Raw genomic sequence first — 14,786 nt, 5'->3', positions numbered from 1 at the left:
CGTGAACCCGGGAGGTGGAGCTTGCAGTGAGCTGAGATCGTGTCACTGCACTCCAGCGTGGGCGACAGAGCAAGACTCTGTCTCAAAAATAAATAAATAAATAATAAACTTTTATGAAAAATAGAATAACATCTGAGGTGTTCATCAAAGGAAATTCTGCATAAGTCTGGTCATGTATATGCAGAATATGATCCACCTTCAATGTCTTGATCCTTTTTATTGCAGCAGAACTGCTGGTAATTCCCAAGCTTGCCCCAAATTAAGATTTAGTACTCTGCAGTTGTTTACGTAAAGGTGTTTTCCTACAGTTCAGGGACATTTCCTGGAAGAAGGAAAAATAAAACTAATTGAGAGGAATTTGAACTGGACAAAATTTCAAAGTACCTATTTCAGAAATACACAAGGTAATATTCCTTGTGGCTTTAGTATGTAGCTAAATTTTTTGTATAAAATACATAAATTGTCTATTCATATTAATTGCTTTTAGTTCCACAAACCAGGTTAATCTAACCTGAATTTTAGTACATTGGCACAATCTTAATAAATGTTATATTGACGAATGGGTATGGAACTAAAAATTGCCTAGCAAATTGAAAGCCTTCTTTCTTAATTGTGTCATGTGCAACCACGATGGAGATCTAGCAGTACTGGAGAGAAACACCTTTTTAGTACTTCTGTTTCTGTTTTCCATGTTGGATGTATTTTGTCTTGTTGGATATTCAATTCAATGCTTTAGCAGATATTGTGCCTTTATGATGTTTATGGACTATATTGTGTAGTTCAAGCAAGTGAATATTGACTTACGGTGAGGATAGTCTCTCTTTATGGGTGTTTGTATTAATTTGGATGGGAAAAAAATGTACCCATACAGTTATTTTCATTCTTTTTAGCTGAGGGTGTTTGGGATCTGAATGAGTGAAAATGCATTTGTGTCACACCCTCAGAAAGTATACTAATAGTTGCAGTTTATTACGAACAAAGGTTGAAACTGTAACCTGACCATCACTAGTGCTGGATTCATTTGAGCTTATTGCCAGAACCCAGTGTTCCAGGACTATGAGATGCCCAGTAGATTTTTTCAAAACCAGTGTGAAATCCAGTATGTCTTTGGAAGGAAATCCTCCTGTGGTGTTACACAAATGCACATTGGGTGTGTTGGTCGCCATGGAATTTCAGTATCCACATGGTGCTTCCCTCGTGGCTCATTGAAAGTGATCTGCCTTCTCTTCAAAGGGGGAATTGCAGCAGGAAGCAGCGGAAAAGGACGAGGAGCCAAGCGCAAACAGCAGGATGGAGGGACCACAGGGACCACCAAGAAGGCCCGGAGGTGGGGAGAGTGCCCACCCCACCCCACCTCACTGTTTAAGTATTATTTGGTGCTGGAAAAGTCCAGTTAAGGGAAAAGAGCTCAAGGTTCTAAGATTTAAAAGCCTGTCGATATTTTTTCCAAACCTTGAGCACTTTGAGGGGCAAAATAACCACAGGTTGGAGGCTGGGCGTGATGGCTCATGTGTGTAATCCCAGCACTTTGGGAGGTTAAGGCAGGTGGATCACTTGAGACCAGGAGTTTGAGACCAGCCTGGTCGACATGGCAAAACCCCATCTCCACTAAAAATACAAAATTAGGTGTAGTGGTGAGCACCTGTAATCCCAGCTACTTGGGAGACTGAGGCAGGAGAATCGCTTGAACCTGGGAGGCGGGTGTCAGTGAGCCAAGATCATGCCACTGCACTCCATCCTGGGCAACAGAGTGAAACTCCGTCTCGAAAACAAGCAAAAATAGTAAGCCCAGGCTGGGTGCAGTGGCTCATGCCTGTAATTCCAGCACTTTGGATCACCTGAGGTCAGGAGTTCGAGACCAGCCTGGCCAACATGGTGAAACCTCATCTCTACTGAAACAGGAAACAAAAAAATTAGCTGGGCCTGGGGGCACGTGCCTATAATCCCAGCTACTCGGGAGGCTGAGATGGGAGAATCACTTGAACCCAGGAGGCAGAGGTTGCAGTGAGCTGAGATTGTGCTATTGCACTCCAGCCTGGGCGACAAGAACGAAACTCTGTCTCAAAAAAACAAACCCAAGTTTAAATATTATGTTTTATACATTTGTTAGTACAAAACTTATAGTAGTAACAAGGACAGCGTCTTCTGGTGATAAGCCTGGGGAACCTAGGGAGTGAAGTTCTGTTACGGCAACTTGAGAAAGGATGGATGGGGAGGGAATGAAACCAGTATTGAATGTTAGCTCCTTAACTTTCTGCTTCTCCCTTCTCATGCCTTTTCCCTTCCCTTTGTCTAATACTGAGACGATGAAATCCAGGTTACTTATTTATATATTTTTGTGAGACAGAGTTCTGCTCTGTCGCCCAGGCAGGAGTGCAGTGACGGAATCTCAGCTCACTGCACAAGTTATTTACTTAGATTAGCAAGACAGCAAGTGCTTATGTCTCTGAGTTTCTGTTCATTACTTTATAGTAATCAATACACTGAAGAATATCACCCTAATCACCCCCATTCCTCTTCTCCCTTCCCCCCAACGATGTACCAGCTCAGTTTCATAGACATCAATTCATGCTTAAAGACCACTGGGAAGATACCCACAATCTGCAAGTAATTTAACCAAAACTACCTTGCTCAATAAAGCTAATCCTTTTCACTTCCTTGTTTTGCCTGAAGAGGGCAGAGTTATCTATTTGAGTAATGAGAAGTATTTGCTATGAAGTTGCATATATTCTAGCTGAAATCTAATAAACCAGAGGCCTTTCTTACACAGTTGAATCAGTTGAGTTAGAGGGGGTTTTAGTTTCTTGATTTTATTTTTTCCTTTCTGCAGTGACCCTTTATTTTCTGCTCAGCGCCTTCCCCCTCATGGCTACCCCTTGGAACACCCGTTTAACAAAGATGGCTATCGGTATATTCTAGCTGAGCCTGATCCCCATGCCCCTGACCCCGAGAAGCTGGAACTTGACTGCTGGGCAGGAAAACCTATTCCTGGAGACCTCTACAGAGCCTGCTTGTATGAACGGGTTTTGTTAGCCCTACATGATCGAGGTATGTAAAGTATTGGAGATCATATGGATGCAGGGTTACTTTGAACTGCCATCATTAGCCTTGTCAGTCTAGAATTAGGTGTACATCTCAGTCTGTTGCCACTGCCTTACCCCCATCTCAGACTAGATTCCTCCAGAATGTGCAGGAAATTCTGTTCCTTCCTATAAGCTCCAGCTGTTTGATATACATATATATAGTTTTTTCAAACTTTCTATTTTGAACTAATTTTAAACTTGCAGTAAAGTTGCCAAAAATAAGTTTTTTTCTCATCAAGCTTTTCCTAATGATAATATCTTAGAAAACTGTAGTACAGTTATCAAAACTGGGAAATTAACATTGGTAAATATTATCAGCACAACGAAAGAAAGACCTTCGTTCGATTTTACCAGTTTTTCCACTCACACTTAATTCTCTTTAGTCTGTTGCAGTTCCAAAGCCATTGTTTATCTTTCATGACCGTGATATTTTTTAAGTGTTTTAATAAGTTATTTTGTTGAATATTCCTCAGTGAGGATTTGTCTGATGTTTTCTCATGATAAGACTGAAGTTAGGCAGTTTGGGGAAGAATAACACAGAAACAATGTCTTACAGCATCATCTCATGTGATTCGTGATGTCGGTAGGTCTTACTGGTTACGTTGACCATGATAATTTGGTTAAGGCGATTCTGCTAGCTTTCTCCACTGTAAAAAGCTACTGTCTTTCCCTTTATGCTTAACAAATGTCTTTAGCAAAAATGCATCGAGTCTATCTATGCAGATATCTTACTTGTTTTTAAACTTATGTCCACTAATGTTAGCACCCATCAGCAGATACTGTCTGCAACAATTATGACCGTGTTGTTTGATGATTTTCTATTTCCTCTTTCCCTTTTCCATTATTGAATTTATTATTTGTATCAGTATGGACTCATATATATTTACTTTATTCCAGGGAGTGTAATCCAATACTTTGATTATTTTGTTGTTTAAATTATTCCAGCTTTGGCAAGTAAGAGCTTCTTCAAGAAGTTGGTTCTTGTGTTATTTCAATAAACCACATCTTTAAAAAAAAAAATGTTCCTTCCTTTGAGGCATCAAAAGGTGTTCCTGGCCAATTTTATATTTTCTGTGCCCCAGGCCTACTTCTTCACTGAGCTCTGGTTCCTTTGGAGCATATTGTTTAGAAATTAACATCTAGGTGCTCACTTCCTTATAGCACGTATACCAAAATTGGAATGATACGGAGAAGATGCATGGCCCCTGTGCAAGAATAACATGCAAATTAGTGAAGCGTTCCTTATTTTTTTTAAGTAAAGAAGTAAATAAACAAATAGAAATTAATAACTAGGTGTTAGGTGTACTATTACTAGTCATCATTGCTTCTAGACTCCCTCCGTGGTCAGAGATAGGAAATACACGTGTGTATGTACAAACCTGCATGTACACACATAACAATTTATATTGATACCTGGGATGACAGCCTTCCTCCTTTCCTTATTTGTAACGTCTTCCTCCAACAGTGGGAAATGTGAATAATTAGATAGATAATTATCTACAATATATTTACTTTATTTCACAATATACTTTATTTATTTTGTTATAGAGATCAGGGTCTCAGGCTGGTATGCAGTGATGCAGTCCTGGCTTACTGCAGCCTCAACCTCCTGGGCTCAAGCGATCCTCCTGCCTCAGCCCCCTGAGTAGCTGGGATCACAGGCACACACCACCACACCTAGCTGAGTTTTTTTATTTTAATTTTTTAGAGGTGGGGTCTTACTAGGCTGTTCTCAAACTCCTGGGCTCAAGCTATCATCTTGCCTCAGCCTCCCAGGGTCTTGGGAGTGAGCCACCATACTTGACCTTGTTCATATTTAATATGCACACAAAGTAGTTTCAGAATTTCTTTCTTTTTATTTTTTTTGAAATGGAATCTCACCCTGTCACCCAGGCTTGAGTGCAATGGTGCGATCTCGGGTCACTGCAACCTCTGCCTCCCGGGTTCAAGTGATTCTTCTGCCTCAGCCTCCTGAGTAGCTAGGATTACAGGTACATGCCACCACGCCTGGCTAATTTTTTGTATCTTTAGTAGAGACGGGGTTTCACCATGTTAGCCAGGCTGGTCTTGAACTCCAGACCTCGTGATCTGCCCACCTCAGCCTCCCAGAGTGCTGGGATTACAGGCGTGAGCCACCACACCCGGCCAGTTTCAGAATTTCTAACCCCTGGGAGAAACATTTGCTGAGTAGATTATAGCATTTATGTATAGCTCTTTTTTTCTTTAGCCTTGCCGTACTCAGTCTAAGATACTGGTAACTTAGTTCTTTTCTTCCCCATTTCCTTTAGTGTGGCCATGTCCAGTTAAGTTAGGTTCGTTTACCAGTGTTTGATGCCGTTTTGGATTCTCCCACATGTTGATTATTTCTGTGTATGTATGTTTGGAGTGAGGATGTGTGAAACATTACTATGGTTCTGGGAGTCAGAGTTGTACAGAATGGTTTACAAAATGTCACTCCCTCATCACCCCTACAATGCCCTTCTTATTCTCTTTTTTCCACCATCTTCCCACCCACACTCTAGTTTCTAGTTTATCCTTCCTGTATTTCTTCACAAATGAGCAGATACAGTACATGTATATATTCTTTTATCTTTTTTTTGGTTTGTTTTTGGGTTTTTTTGGTTTGATTTGTTTTCTGAGGCTGAAAGATAGTGGCGTGATCTCGGCTCACTGCCACCTTCACCTTCTTGGCTCAAGCAATTGTCATGCTGAAGCCTCCCGAAAAGCTGGGACTACAGGTGTGTGCCACTACCCCCGGCTAATTTTTGTATTTCTAATAGAGGTGGGGTTTCGCCATGTTGGCCAGGCTGGTCTCAAACTCAGGTGATCCACCCATCTCACCCTCCCAGAGTGCTGGGATAACACATGTGAGCCACTGCGCCCAGCCTTGTCTCCTTTTTTATACACGAATAGCAGCGTGCTATAGTCTTTGCTTCATGCAATTATTTATTTTATTTTTATTTTATTTTATTTTATTTTGAGAAAGGTTTTTGCTCTGTCATCCAGGCTGCAGTGCAGTGGTGTGATCTCAGCTCACTGCAGCTTTGACCTCCTGGCTCAAGCAGTCTTCCCATCTTAGCCTCCCAAGTTACTGGGACTACAAGCACACATCACTGTACCCAGTTAAATTTTAATTATTTTTTTAGGGAAAAAGTCTCCTTCACTGTGTTGCGCAAGATGGTCTTGAACTCCTGACCTCACGTGATCCTCCTTCCTTGGCCTTCCAAAGTGCTGGGATTACAGACATGAGCCATTGCATCTCGCCTCATTGTTTGTTTGTTTTCGAGATGGGGTCTCTGCCACCCAGGCTGGAGTGCAGTGGTGCAATCATGGCTCACTGCAACCTCAACCTTCCCTGATAAAATCAGCCTACAAAGCCTCAAAATTCTCTCCCACCTTTTGCCATTTTTTCTTTCTGTGGAAGTCATGGGGTTCTCCCCTGATTGTTTATATTGCCCCCTTATCTCACATAATGGCCTGGTAATAAAGTAAGATTCAAACCATATACAGAGGTAGAGAGATGAATTACAGCGAATACCTGTCTTAGTCCCTTTGTGTTGCTACAAAGGAGAACCTGAGGCTGGGTAATTTGTAAAGAAAACAGGTTTATTGGGCTGAAAGAAGCGTGACACCAGTGTCTGCTTCTGGTGAGGATCCCAGGCATGTCTACTCATGGCAGAAGGCAAAGCAGAGCAGGCATTAGATGGCAGAGGAAGCAAGACAGGGAGGGAGGTGCCAGGCTCTTTTTAACAACCAGCTCCTCAGAAACTAATAGAGTGAAAACTCACTCACACCCCCACACTCCTCATTAATCTGCACTTGAGGGGTCTGCCCTCATGACCCAAACACCTCCCTTCAGACCCCACCTCCAACATTGGGATCAAATTTCAACCTGCACTTAGGAGGGTCAAATACCCAAATTATAGCGATACCTTATACACTTTTCACCCAGATTTTAACAGTTCTAGATTTTGCCATGTTTGCTTTATCTGTTTGTTTGTTCTTTTTCTGAATTAAAAAAATACATATCACCCCATATGCGCTAACAACTATGCATCTCTTAAAAAAATGCGGCTACTGGGGCCGGGCGCAGTGGCTCACGCCTGTAATCCCAGCACTTTGGGAGGCTGACGCGGGCAGATCACCTGAGGTTGAGAGTTCAAGACCAGCCTGACCAACATGGAGAAACCCCATCTCTACTAAAAATACAAAATTAGCGGGTGCAGTGGCGCATGCCTGTAATCCCAGCTACTCGGGAGGCTAAGGCAGGAAAATCTCTTGAACCCGGGAGGCGGTGGAAGTTGCAGTGAGCCGAGATTGTGCCATTGCACTCCAACCTGGGTGACAAGAATGAAACTCCATCTCAAAAAAAAAAAAATGCAGATATTTTGTTTTATAACCGAAATAATTCCTTGCTATCCAAATTCAGTTCATAATCAGATTTCCTTGATTGTCTTAAATACCTGTTCATCTCCTGAGATATTAATTACAAAAGGAAAATTGTCATTTCGCAGTGGAGAAACCTAGCAGGCATCATCTTGATCAAGTGACCAGAGTGAACATCACTATTTTGATTGCATATGTGATACACTGAGGGGCACAACATTACCTCATTGGAGTTCCTGAGTAAAAGTAACAATAACCTTGACCTTAAAATGAGGAAACACCAGGTCAGGCACAGTGACTCACGCCTGTAATCCCAGCACTTTGGGAGGCTGAAGTGGGTGGAAAATCTGAGTTCAGGAGTTTGATACCAGCCTGGTCAACATGGTGAAACCCCATCCCTACAAAAATACAAAAATTAGCCAGGCATTATGGCAGGCAACTGTAATCCCAGCCACTCAGGAGGCTGAGGCGGGAGAATCGCTTGAACCCAGGAGCCAGAGGTTGCAGTGAGCTGAGATTGCGCCATCGCACTCCAGCCTGGACGACAGAGCGAGACTCTATCTCCCAAAAAAAAAGAGAGAGAGGAAACAGAAAACACCAGACAAATGTAACTGAGGGACATTCTGCAAACTGAAATGACCAATATTCTTCAAAGTGTCAAGCTTATGAAAGGTTGAGGAACTGTTTGAGATTGGAAGAGACTAAGGAGACATGACAACTAAATGAAATGTAGAATCTAGGATTAGAACCTGGGCCAGAAAAGGGGTTATTACTTGGATAATTGGCTTAATTTTAAGAAGATCTATGGATTATTTAATAGTGTTGTTAATTTTCTGGTTTTGATGATTATGTTATGATTATACATGAGGTGAACATTTGGGAAAACTGAGTGAAGCACACACACTAGGACTCTACTATTTTTTGAAAGTCTGAAATTGTTTTAAAACAGTTAAGGCTAGGCGCAGTGGCTCATGCCTGTAATCCCAGAACTTTGAGAGGCCAAGGAGAGCAGATTGCTCGAGTCCAGGAGTTTGAGAGCAGCCTGGGCAACGTGGCCAAACCCTGTCTCTACAAAAAATTAGCTGAGTGTAGTAGCACTTGTAGTACCAGCTACTTGGGGGCTGAGGCAGGAGGATTGTTTGAGCCCAGGAATTCAAGGCTGTAGTGAGTCAAGATGACGCCACTGCATTCCAGCCTGAGCAACAGCATGAGACCTTATCTCAAGGGGGAAAAAAAAAACTAGTTAAGAGCCTAGGCACAATGGCTCATACCTGTAATCCTGTTACTTGGGGGGCCAACACAAGAAGATCACCTGAGGCCACGAGTTCAAGGCTGTGGTGAGCTGTGGTTATGCCACTACACTCCAGACTAAGTAAGAGAGCAAGACCCTGGCTCTAAAAAAAAAAAAAAGAGAGAGAGAGAGAGAGATGGGTGTGGTGGCTCACACCTGTAATTCCAACACTTCAGAAGGCCAAGACGGGCAGATCTCCAGCCCAGGAGTTCAAGACCAGCCTGGGCAACATGGCAAAACACCATCTCTACAAAAAAAAAACGAAATATAGAAATTAGCTGGGCATGGTGGCATGTGCCTATAGTCCCAGCTGCTTGGGAGGCTGAGGTGGGAGGATTGCTTGAGCCCGGGAGGCAGAGGTTGCAGTGAGACGAGATCACACCACTGCACTCCAGCCCAGGTAATAGAGCGATACTCTGTCTCAAAAAAAAAAAGAAGTTAAATCTCTTAAACGAAAATTTATTCAAATTAAGTTCCAAACTCATCACCATTGGTTTTTATATTTTAGGGAATATGCAGTATAATTAATATCAATCAGATGTCTTAAATATAATCAAATGTAGGCCAGGCGCAGTGATTCAGCCTGTTATTCCAGCACTTTGGGAGGTCAATGCAGGTGGATCACCTCAGGTCAGGAATTCAAGAGCAGCCTGACCAATATGGTGAAACCCCGTCTCTACTAAAAATATGAACATTAGCCAGGCGTGGTGGCAGGTCCCTGTAATCCCAGCTACTCAGGAGGCTAAGGCAGAAGGATTGCTTGAACCTGGGAGGCGGAGGTCGCAGTGAGCCAAGATCATGCCACTGTACTCCGACCTGGGCTACAGAATGAGACTCTGTCTCAAAAAAAAAAAAAAAAAAACAAGCCACGTGCAGTGGCTCACGCCTATAATTCCAACACTTTGGGAGGCCAAGGTGGGCAGATCACGAGGTCAGGAGTTCAAGACCAGCCTGACCAACATGGTGAAACCCTGTCTCTACTAAAAATACAAAAACGAGCTGGGCGTGGTGGCATGCGCCTGTAATCCCAGCTACTCAGGAGACTGAGGCAGGACAATTGCTTGAACCCGGGAGGTGAAGGTTGCAGTGAGCTGAGATCGCACCACTGCCCTCCAGCCTGGGCAACAGAGCGAGACTCCATCTCAAAAAAAAAAAAGGATAATCACATGGAATAAAAACTAGGTAACCTAACAACTTTCTCTTTTTTGTTGCTTTCTCATTTTTTGCCAGTATCTTATGTTGAGATTTTTAAACTCCTCAAACATCTGACCTGATATTTGTGATTTTAAATTTTGTTTTATTGGACTAATGTTTTGTAGCAATTGTCCCCAAGAACCTCAAATAAGTTGCAGGCCTTGTTTTAATCTCTCACCACAGCTCCCCAGTTAAAGATCTCAGATGACCGGCTGACTGTGGTTGGAGAGAAAGGTTACTCTATGGTGAGGGCCTCTCATGGAGTTCGGAAAGGTGCCTGGTACTTTGAAATCACCGTGGATGAGATGCCGCCAGATACCGCTGCCAGACTGGGTTGGTCCCAGCCCCTAGGTAAGCTGGGTCCTTAATATGGACATCACAGCAGATAGAGAGGATAGACCATCTGGCCAAGGGCTAAGGCTTCAAGGCTGTTTGGTTTACCAGATTGTGGGCATAGAATTCAGCTTCTGAGAGTTGAGCTGGTTTGCAATTCCCGGGATGTTTTTGTAACTCTGCTTGTGAGAAAGTTTTTAAGCAATTTTACAAAATTAAAAAACATGAATAGGATCTTTTTCCTTCAGCAAACCAGGTTTGACTTTGCAATCTTCTGACTTCCTGTGTATCTTTTTATTGGGACAGGTAACCTTCAAGCTCCTTTAGGTTATGATAAATTTAGCTATTCTTGGCGGAGCAAAAAGGGAACCAAGTTCCACCAGTCCATTGGCAAACACTACTCTTCTGGCTATGGGCAGGGAGACATCCTGGGATTTTATATTAATCTTCCTGAAGACACAGAGACGGCCAAGTCATTGCCAGATACATACAAAGATAAGGTGAGTTTGTCCTCCCCCGGCAGATTCCTGGGTTTGAAGATCTGTGGCAGCCAGTGCTTATCTCTGCAGCTTGCGTGATCTCAGGAGTTGACCCACGGCTCACGTTTTTTCCTAACCTGTTACAACATTTTCAGAATAACAATCAGTACACAAATAGTCATCCATTCATTCTTCTACCCATCTATCATTTGTCTTTTTTTAGTGCACTGCAGAGAAAATAGACATCAGGACACTTGACTAAGTACTTCAGGATACGTAAACTAGAGTTCAACCTGTTTAATTCACTCTTTTGATACAAAATTTATGTAAAATGAAGTATACAAATTTTAAGTGTATATTCACTGAGCGTTGAGTTTGACCTAAACTCCTGTTGAAATGTAGGATCCACCAGGCATGATGGTTCATGCCTATAATCCCAACAATTTGGGAGGCCAAGCTAGGAGGATTGCTTGAGCCCACGAGTTCAAGACCAGCCTGGGTAACATCACAAGATCCCATCTCTACAAAAGACTAAAAAAATTAGTAGGGTATGGCAATGGGTGCCTATAGTCCCAACTACTTGAAAAGCTGAGATGGGAAGATAATTCAGCCCAGGAGTTCAAGGTTACAGTGAGCTGTGATCACACCACTGCACTCCCCCAAAAAAAGAGATGTAGACACTTACCTTACCTCAGCAAGTTTTCTCATGCCTTTTCCCAGTTAGTCCCCACCCCCACATAGAGGCAACCACTGTTTTAACTTTCTTTCCCACTATAATTTTTACCTCTTCTTGAACTTAAATGGGCTCATGCAGTCTGTGGTCTTTTACATCTGGCCTTTGAGAGTTATCCATGTTGCTGCGTATATCTGCATACCCTTTTCAGTGCAGGATAGTACTGCATTGCATGAATGTGCCCCAGTGTGTTTACGCATTTTCCTACTGACAGACACTTGGGCCGTCTCAGGTTTGGGGCTATTATGAACAAGATGCTATGAATATTCTTGTACAAGTCATTTTGGATCATTGGATAGTTGCATATTCAGCTTTATAAGAAATTGCCAAACTCTTTTCGCACCATGTATGAGAGTTTTAGTTGCTGACATTTATGATTGTCTGTCAACTTAATTGTAGCCATTTTGATGAGTGTATAGTAATATCTCATTGTGAGTTAAATTAGCATTTCTTTGATGACATACTGGACATTTTTCATGTGCTTTTCAGCCACTCATCTGTTTTTTTTTTGAAGTTTCTCTTCAAATATTTTTCAAATAGTTAATATTGCTATTCTGAGACTTGTCTGTTCATTTTTTTTTAAGTTTAAATTTTTTTGGTAGAAACAGGGTTTTTTTTTGTTTTGTTTTTTTCCATGTTGCCCAGGCTGGTCTTGAACTACTGGGCTCAAGCAATCCACCTGTCTCAGCCTCCCAAAATGCTAGGATTACAGACATGAGTCACTGCACTTAATAGTGTCTTCTGAGGAACCAAAGTTTTAATTTTTATGAAGTCTAATTTATCACATTTTTCTTTTATAGTTATTTCTTTCCATGAATTAAAATCTTTGGCTACTCCCAGTCATGAAGATATTCTCCCATGTTTTCCTTTGAAAATATTATGGTTTTAGCTTTTACACATAGGTCTCTAATTTACCTTGGATTAATTTTTTTTTTTTTTTTCTTTAGACGGAGTCTTGCTCTGTTGCCCAGGCTGGAGTGCAGTGGCACGATGTTGGCTCACTGCAACCTCCACCTCACATGTTCAAGCAATTCTCCAGCCTTAGCCTCCCGATTAGCTGGGATTACAGGCACCCGCCACCACACCCAGCTAATTTTTGTATTTTTAGTGGAGACAGGGTTTCACCATGTTGGTCAGGCTGGTCTTGAACCCCCAACCTCAGATAATCCACCTGCCTCGGCCTCCCAAAGTGCTGGGATTATAGGCATGAGCCACTGTGCCTGGCCACATTAATTTTTATATATAGTATGGAAATTAATTTTTTTCATATGATTACATAATTAATCCCAGCACCATATGTTAACTCTCTCCTTTCTCCACTGGATTTCTTTGATGCCTTTATTGAAAATCAAATGTTTGTGTTAAGGAAAGGTTTACTTTAGAGCTCTGTATTTCAGTGATCTATTTCTTGTCTTTTATGCCCGTATCACAGTGTCTTGGTTATCATAGCTTTAGAGTAAGTCTTTACATTTGATAGTGGAAGTACTCTGAGTTTATTCTAATAATAAGCAGCCTACAGTCTCATTTTTATTGATTATATCACACTACTGACTCTTATTGTACCATCCTGCCTTCTGGAACTCTTTAAATGTATACCACACTAATGCCTGGTTTTACAGAACACAGAGGTCTGCACTTAAAGGATTCTGTAGGAGTTTTTTCAATGATTCATTTACATTACAAAAAAAATTTTTTTTTTTTTTAAATTGAAAAAAAAACAAATTTTTTGACCAGGCACTGTGGCTCCATGCTTGGGAGGCCAAAGCAGGCAAATCACTTGAGGCCAGGAGCTCGAGGCCAGCCTGGGCAGCATGGCGAAACCCTGTCTCTACAAAAAATGCAAAAATTAGTTGGGTGTGATGGCACACACCTCTAATCTCAGCTACTCAAGAGATTGAGGCATGAGAATCTTAAGTCTACTTGAGCCTAGAGGACAGAGGTTGCAGTGAGCCAAGATCGTGCCAGAGAACTCCAGCCTGGGTGACAGAGAACAAGACTGTCTCAAAAATAAATAAATAAAATAAATAAATAAATAATTTTTAGTGACATGTCCACACGACAGGCTACTATGGATCTATTCAAAATCCACATATATACTGCTTATAAAATGGTCTCTAATGTAGTTGCCAAGTTAAAAACCCAGATGCAAGACAAAACCTATAATATGTTACTATTTGTATGGCTTTTGGGGCTTTTTTTTTCTTTTTTTCTTTTTTTTTTTTCTTTCGTATGTTTATCTGGTGTTTTATTTTGAGAGAGTCTCGTTCTGTCACCCAGGCTGGAGTGTAGTGGTATGCAATCTGGTCACACTGCAGCCTCTGCCTCCCAGGTTCAAGCAGTTCTCCTGCTTCAGCCTCCTAAGTAGCCGGGATTACAGGCATGCACCACCACGCCCAGCTAATTTTTATATTTTTAGTAGAGACGGGGTTGCGCCATGCTGGCCAGGCTGGTCTCGAATTCCTGGCCTCGTGATCTGCCTGCCTCAGCCTCCCAAAATGCTGGGATTACAAGCGTGAACCACTGCGCCCGGCCACGTGTGTTTTTTAATTTTGAAGACAATATATGCCTGGATTCTCTGGAAGGATACAAGGACACTGGAATAGTGATTAGTTTTTGCAGGGGAAACTGAGGATAAGGGACATAGTAAGAGAGAGAGACTCTCATTTTATATGCTTGTATATCTTGGGAATTCTTTTTTTCTAACCATGTTTAATACGTATATACGTTAAGAAATTGAAATTTTTAAAATTAATGTCATATATTTCTCTGGAAGTGAATAAATAGACTCTTAGGAACCAGTAAGAAAGAGGCGACCCAGAGACCACCTGTGGGAACAGATGGGAAACTAGGACGTGGAAGAAGGTGACCTTCAGAATATTTTCATACAATAAGGGATTGTAGTCTGGGTGTGGAGGCTCATGCCTTTAATCCCAGCACTTTTGGAGGCTGAGGCAGGCGGATCACCAGAGGTCAGGAGTTCGAGACCAGCCTGGCCAACATGGTGAAACCCTGTCTTTACTAAAAATACAAAAAGTAGCCTGGTGTGGTGGCGCGTGCCTGTAATCCCAGCTGCCTGGGAGGCTGAGACAGGAGAATCGCTTGAACCTGGGAGGCCGAGGTTGCAGTGAGCCAAGATCACACCACTGCACTCCAGCCTGGGTGACAGAGTGAGACTGTCTCAAAAAAATAAAAAAAGAATAGGCCGGGTGCTGTGGCTCACACCTGTAATCCCAGCACTTTGGGAGACCAAGGCGAGTGGATCGCCTGAGGTCAGGAGTTTGAGACCA

At 42.2% G+C, this 14,786-nt stretch overlaps 1 protein-coding gene across 6 annotated transcripts in view; it reads left to right on the top strand.

Annotated features, from left to right (window-relative positions):
* The window catches only part of ASH2L (ASH2 like, histone lysine methyltransferase complex subunit), a 34,645-nt gene that overhangs the window by 14,247 nt on the left and 5,612 nt on the right, over positions 1–14,786 (top strand). For all 6 annotated transcript variants that reach the window (XM_017849379.1, XM_017849377.1, XM_017849378.1 and 3 more), the window contains 4 exons: positions 1,234–1,327; positions 2,831–3,048; positions 10,138–10,305; positions 10,594–10,787. In XM_017849379.1, coding sequence (XP_017704868.1) covers positions 1,234–1,327; positions 2,831–3,048; positions 10,138–10,305; positions 10,594–10,787 — 674 coding nt within the window. The remainder of the gene's footprint in view (positions 1–1,233; positions 1,328–2,830; positions 3,049–10,137; positions 10,306–10,593; positions 10,788–14,786) is intronic.

Source organism: Rhinopithecus bieti, unplaced genomic scaffold (genome assembly GCF_001698545.2).
Source record: "Rhinopithecus bieti isolate Rb0 unplaced genomic scaffold, ASM169854v2 scaffold_32047, whole genome shotgun sequence".
In the NCBI taxonomy this organism is placed as follows: Eukaryota; Metazoa; Chordata; class Mammalia; order Primates; family Cercopithecidae; genus Rhinopithecus; species Rhinopithecus bieti.
Note: the sequence above shows the minus strand (reverse complement) of the source record. Positions and strands in the feature narration are given on the sequence as shown.